The sequence below is a fragment of the Rhea americana genome, unplaced genomic scaffold (assembly GCF_003343005.1).
Source record: "Rhea americana isolate MKP2758 unplaced genomic scaffold, rheAme1 scaffold_9, whole genome shotgun sequence".
NCBI lineage: Eukaryota > Metazoa > Chordata > Aves > Rheiformes > Rheidae > Rhea > Rhea americana.
This window is the reverse complement of record NW_028187088.1, coordinates 696,757-703,550: the sequence shown is the minus strand read 5'-3', so window position 1 is coordinate 703,550 and position 6,794 is coordinate 696,757. Positions and strand designations below refer to the sequence as shown.

Genomic DNA, 6,794 nt, shown 5'->3' with positions numbered 1-6,794 from the left:
GAGCGCAGCCCGGCGGCGCGGCGGCGCGGCGCGGGGACGGCGGGGACGGCGACGACGAGGAGGAGGATGGCGGGGCTGGTGTGGAAGTGGCCGCGGACGCGGCTGCCCGTGGGCGCCAGCGCCTTGGGCGTCTTTGTGCTTTGCTGGCTCTACGTCTTCCCCGTGTACCGGCTGCCGGACGAGAAGGAGATCGTGCAGGGGGTGCTGCTGCAGCAGGGCAAGGCGTGGAGGAGGAACCACACCGCGGTCGCCGTGTTCAGGTACCGGCCTGCGCCCGCCGGGGGCCGCTGCGCCGCTCCGCGCCCTCCGCTCCGCGCCCGGCCCCAAACTTTGCTTTGCCGCCGCRGGGCCAGCGGCTGGCGGCGCCCCTGCTGCCCCAAACTTTCCCGCCCTGGTGGAGGGGGAGCGCGGCCGGGGCGGCGGCGCCGCCGAGGCTTGTTGCCCGCCGCAGCCCCTTGGCGGCTCCGGCGCGTGGGCGGCGCTGGTGGGCCTCGCGCGGGGGAGCGGGTCCGCTGCGCYTTCCCGCCGGGCGCTTCAGTCTTTGCGGCTCGTTACGGAAGCCACGTGAAAAGGCACCCACCTTTCCCCTGGCCTCGCGCTGCGCGCCCTCCACCGCGTTTGCTCCGCGACGTGGCCGCGGAGCGCGGTGCCGCCTCTGTGCGCCTTCGCCAGCCGCGCGGAGGGAGAGGAGCGCCGCAGTCGCGGAGCCGCATCTCGCGGCGGTGCAGAGGCCGGGCGCTGCCGCGGCCCGTGGAAGCGTGCGCGCTCGCACTGCCTTGGGAGCTGCGCTCGCGGGGTCTGCCTAAAATGCAGGCTAACCGCAAGGGAGAAGCTGGTTTCCCCTTCCATTCCTGCGAGGGAAGCTGCATTTCCCTCCTGTCCTCTAAGTAACAAATGGAAGAGGCAATCAAACTCCCTGCAGAAAAAGGCCCTTTGTCTTTGGGAAATACCAGGGTAAGCCAGATCTGAATTCCAAGGGACCTCTTAGAAAAAGAGCGGTATATTGCTTTATTTGAGGTCCTTCGGTATTTTTTTTGAGTGCAACTCAACTTTCATTTGTCGTCATCTGGAGCTGGCATGTGATCACTGTATTTCTTGTCTGCTGGGATAACAAAAACTTTACACAGACCTTGTGGTTCTTCAAAAGCACGTTCTTCCTTCATCCCCCAAAGCTTGCAGGGAATATAAGCAATGAGAGGTGATAAGGAGGTGGGTGTTAATACCATCTCATTGGATAGGCCTGAAAGACGTTCCTGCTTTAACCCGGAGTTAACCATAAAGTGACAATAGTGTGGGGTCCTCATCCCAAGATAGTGGATAGAAAAGAAAGTTTTTGGAAGACACTAGGCTGATATTTTCAGATGTTAATTCATTTTAATAGATGCACAGGTTTTTTTTAGGTAGATGAATCCAGATTTCTAAAAACAGCCTAGATGCAGGAAAGATTTTAATGTATTACTTTTATATTTGTAAATCAAATGTTGTTCTGAAGATTGCCACTGGTGTTGCAGCTTTCATCTTAAAAATTATTTTTTGGTCATTTCAGCTATGGGGTTTTCCAAACCAAAATTTTTGACTCTTTGACTATTCCACTTCCATATGTTTTGCCACTCCCTAAGCATAACGATTATCTCAAAGATGCTTATTCAGGAGATCTTCCAAAACATGAGCTATTGTTTCTTGTTCATTGTCTTGTCTCTTGATGAGCTGGTGCAGTGCTAAATATAATGAGCGTTAAATCAATGTGCTGCAAAGAACAAAGGAAGCCTTTAAGGGAAAACGTGTACTGGAGATGTGTAGTGAGTATATCAAAATACTCAAATAATTGTGATGTAGGGCTGTATTTTTGCTGCATGAATTTGCTTCTCTTAAAATAAGTAGAAATTTTAGAAATTGAAATCCATGTCAAGTGCATTGCTCTATATTGTTAGATGACTGAGAGAATGACACGCTCTTTGCTACATTTTTTTTCCAAAAGAGCTCTGAAAAACTCCAAGGTTTAATTTCTACTGTGAATGAAAATCTGTATCCTAATTGGAGAGTAGGCATAGAGTTTTATCAAAGTCCTGTGTTTGGACTTTGAAATGACTCTGCCTTCTGTAATATTAAGTGAGTTTTAATAAAAAACATGTTATTTAAAAAGAACCATATTAACAGCAGTTAATTTTCCCTAGCCCTCCTGTCACCTGTTCTGGTTATCAAACAGCTGTTTTAGTTCTTTTTTTTATGCACTTGAGGATAAATCTGTACTCACTGCTGCTAAAAAAAAATCTGTATGAGGAAAATGCAAGCTTTCACATTAATATTTTGTTTAATATTCTCTCTGTGGTCCTGTACAAGTATTCAAATAGCCTGGGTCTTGCTACATAGAATAAATGTCTGACCGTTTTGTATCTTTTTCCTCCTATCAACTGGCTTCACTCTTATTGTTGAAGAAGATTGTCACCTAGTAATTAACTTTATCAAAACATACTTTTGAAAAGCAGGAAATACTGTTCCCCTATTGCAGTCTGTAGCTGCATCAAAGAGAATTTTAGTAAGTAACTTACCAAGGTCAAAGAAAGCATCTGTGACAGTTTGGGTTGAGTTCTGGCAGCTGAGTACCAGTAACACCCTTCATGTCCACTGCTGCTGCTCCTTTTTGTCTGTTGAATCAGGAAACCCTGTGTAAAGATCTGATGGATGTAAACTTTTGTTTATGCAAGTGCCCATACGGTCCTGATGCTTGTGTTACGTGAGGCTTATTTGTTTGAATATGGATTCGCAGAATTGGTTTTCAAATATAAATACTATATAAATAGCCAKGGATTGCTTTTTAGGGGCTCAGTCTTTCACCTGTGCTATGCGCTGCCTTACTGCAGCTGTAAGCAAGGACAGTACAGGCRAGTAACAAAATGAGCAAGGTTAAACCTTTGACTTTGGCATGAATCCATGTTTAAAGCATGCTCTCAGGCTTGATTCTGSATATGTGACTTCTGTGAGTAATCCTTGCATGATGTTTTTATGCTGAGTCCTGCTGATATCAGTGCTGTGGGTGGTAGCGGCTCAATGGTTGCCTAGGTTCTTACAGGAAAGGACAAATCCTGAAAAGCCTGATGATATAGTCGAGGTTATCAAAAGAGCTCCTGGTCCAAATACTTTCTTCAGTTGAACGTAACTTCCCTGAAGAGCTTCAAATTCTGGGCATTCAGAGTTATTGAGCACAGCCTAATAGCTAACTATCACTGTTAGCATCCTTGAAGTTTAAAGACACTGAGGGTATCAAACTCTCTGCTGTGGAAACATCTCATCTCTGGCAAATACTGAATAATACTTAGCCACAATTCAGATGGTAAACTGTTTAATCTTGAACTGTTCACACTGCAAAGTGGTCAGAAGAGGAATGAGGCAATCATTAGAGTCACTAATGGCTAATGTGTCTAATTTAACTACAATAAAATGGCTTGTCATCCTTGGAGATGTTTAATGTTATTGTACCCTAATTGTTTTTACAGATTGCTTAGTGGTTTTTTTGTTTGTTTGYTTTTTTAAGGGCTTAGTGCTACTTCAGTGATTTAGACAAAATTTTTGTTAATTCCTGTTTGTTATTACTGAAATAAACAGCATCCTATAGTACTTTTAGGATGATTTTATTTGAAATTATTGCTGTTGATGAAAGGTCCAGCTGTTAAGGATCTGCCTTTAATCTGCCTTATGAGCTGCRCACAACCACAAATCCCAAGTGCTGTATGTGTATCTGACATTTTTGCTTCATTTGTTTCCCAGGATGGACCTTCTCTTGGGAGTAACTAAGCTCCTGTAAAGATGTGAGTGTATGACCATTAGAAGTCCCACCTCATTAGCTGAAAGAGTTGGGTGGTGATGAGTGACGGAGTTAGAAGAGACCCTTTGGGAAGGGATGAGACAGTCTTGTGCATAAGGCAAAAGAAAGGCTACCCTTGAGACGTGGGTTCTGTTCTTGCTGCTGCTGCAGTGGTTTTGTGTTATGTTGAAAAGTCATCCAGGGTTTATTTTGGAGTGTTTTGATTGAGCTGGTGGCAGGTAACTGCTGTGAACTTTATGTAGCCTGCCTCTGGCCCAAAGCAGCTGTTAGAAGCTGGCTCTGCTCCCCTGTGCTGCTCCATCTGCCAAAACCAGCAGCACCAGCACAACCCCGAGGGCAGAGGGCTCTTGCACTCCTTTCCCCCCAGATTTGGCCTGTTGCCCACTTTCTGGGGACAGAAAGGTGAATCTACTGGCCTGAAATCACAGAACAAGGTGACAGAATATCCAGGCAGTGATGGACTCCAGCACCTTGGGTTTCTGCTCTTGTGCTCCGCAGATGCAGACAACTGTGTGATAGCTGTTCCACAGCTTTCATACTTATGTGAAAATAATGCTCTATTGCACACCATGCCGGATGGGGTCTTACTATTGTGACTTTTACTGTCAGCTGTTATCTGCTAGACAAATTCCTATACCTACATTTAATCACAGTGAAGGTGAAGAACACTCTTTCATATAAATTGTTTTTCATTTTAGATTTTATTAATGCAGAGGTGGAATTCCAGGTCTCTTCCTATTCTGTGTAATACAAATGCTATTGCCAAATTGGTGAGAATTGCTTTAGTTTTATTTTCTTTTTTTTCCCTTCTCTTGGTGCAGGCATTGCAAATTATGTAAGTGTTGCCATCTTTACTGGGGTGCTTCAAGGGCAAATCTGTGATGGAACTTCAAATTGCTCAAGTTGACTGGCTAAGGTTTTTGCCCTGCTTAATCTGCTTTATGGGACTCTGATTTATTCCTGCTTATTTCACTGAGACATATATAAAGAATGCATTTAGATCTAGAAGTAGAGCTGCAAAATGTTGGATTAACATTAGATCAATGCTACCTCCGTGGCCCATGCGACCACCCTAAAGCCCACTCTAAAGCCATCAGATAGTTTCAAATATTGTCCTTTGGCAATGGCTAAAACCAGCTCATTTTAATCTGCCAAGTAAGTGGTATTACTGCCTGATTATTTTTAATTCAGAATTGTTCATGTTTTAAATGAAATTTTTGGATGTATTTGTATGTGTCTCCTGTGATTGCTTTTTGTGACTACCTCAATCAGCAGTATCCTGCTTAGGACATGTGACACAGGCTTGTTAGGCCTCTGGACTAAAATTGGTGTGCTGCGCTTGGTGTTAATGGGTATTTGTAATCCAGTTTCTTAACCTCTCTGGCTGAGACAGGACATTGTTTTGGTAGGAAGGTACAATTTGAATGGCAGATTAAGGGTGAGAGAGAAGAGGTCTTATTGTCCCATTTTATATTTGGAAGCTGTGGTGAGAAGCATACTGTAGAGAGATCTGAGTCCACATCTTCAAGGTCCTTAGGTATCTTTAACTACCTAAATTACTTAGATAACCAATTCTTATTGTTTTTAAGTTCATGGTATCTTTGCAGATTAGGGTGGTGGTGACAAGGTAGGAATTGACCTCAGAGTTCCCAATTCCCTGTCATGGTATCCTTCCTCCTTGTCTCCTAAATGGGATTCCCTTACTGACTTAGATTCTATCTTCCTCATGAAATGTACAGTTGCAAAGCCTATTTCTAGAATCTGATCTTGCAGAACTTTGTAGTGCTGCTTTATTTTGATTTTTTTTAATCCTATGCTGCCAGCATTTATGGGAGTATGTAACCAGTTTCCTGAGATTCTTGTTTTGTGTTTAGCTGAGAGCATCTGAAGGCCTGTAGCCAGACAATAGGGAAGAGTAGGAACAGAGGCTTTACTGGAATTCAGATTACTCAACCATGGCCTGAGGAGCCTGATATATACATATGCAGATACTTCTGGAGGTACATATATATTTGCACATCTTTGTTTTTCCTTTTCTGCCTTATAGTGAATGGGAATGGGCACTGAATAATCCATACAATACAGTAACTGGTGATTTATTGCTGTACTCATAATTTTCATCCTACTCTGTTCAGCAGTGAAGAGTGTCACTCCCATCTGATGTGTTTTCAGTTACATACGTAAAAAGACATATTTTCAAGGCAAGTTCTTCCTAGGTAAGAGCATGGAAAATGAATTGCCTTTCCCTCTTTAGAATTTATCTTCCCACWGTGAGGATGAACCTCACTGAATTGAGGAGGCTGTTTAGACTGGTCTTCTGTTGTTGTTCTAGGTTTTTAAGCACTAAAAATACTTAATTTTAAATCTTTGTATATATTTTCATCTTATTCTATAAGCTACATATGGTTTCCAAGATGCAAGAAAATTTACCCCAACATTACACACTAACGTGGAATCGTTTCAACACAGTTGTATGCCATTAAATTCATACTGGGGCACATTAATCTGTATTATGTAATATTTGCAAACCTCAGTGGAGATTAGGGTTTCATCATGTCACAATTTTTACATAAAAAACTAGGAAACAATTCTTTCAGATCTTAAAATCCAAGTTCATTAGATAAAGGGTGGGATAGGCAATGGAACTGATAAGTGAAGACTCTTTCATAAGAGTAATTACAGAATTTCTGAGCTTCAGAAAGAGGCTGTGCCGGTTTCCTTCACCATAGAGGTATTTTTAATCTTTAACAAGGTGAATTTAGGGCTACGAAGATGATCAGAGGGCTGGAGCATCTGCCCTGTGAGGAACGGCTGCGAGAGCTGGGCCTCTTCAGCCTGGGGAAGAGAAGACTGAGGGGGRATCTTATCAACGTGTATAAGTATCTGAAGGGAGGGTATGAAGGGGACAGGGACAAACTCTTTTCAGTTGTCCCATGCTAAAGGACAAGAGGCAATGGGCAGAAATTGAAGC

The 6,794-nt window shown here is 43.6% G+C and overlaps 1 protein-coding gene across 1 annotated transcript in view; it reads left to right on the top strand.

Moving 5' to 3' along the window:
- Nucleotides 1-8: 8 nt before the first annotated feature.
- Nucleotides 9-6,794, top strand: part of ST8SIA1 (ST8 alpha-N-acetyl-neuraminide alpha-2,8-sialyltransferase 1) — a 136,820-nt gene continuing 130,034 nt past the window's right edge. The window contains exon 1 of the mRNA XM_085323988.1: nt 9-260. Within this exon, the coding sequence (XP_085180114.1) occupies nt 67-260 (194 nt within the window). The 5' untranslated portion in view covers nt 9-66. The remainder of the gene's footprint in view (nt 261-6,794) is intronic.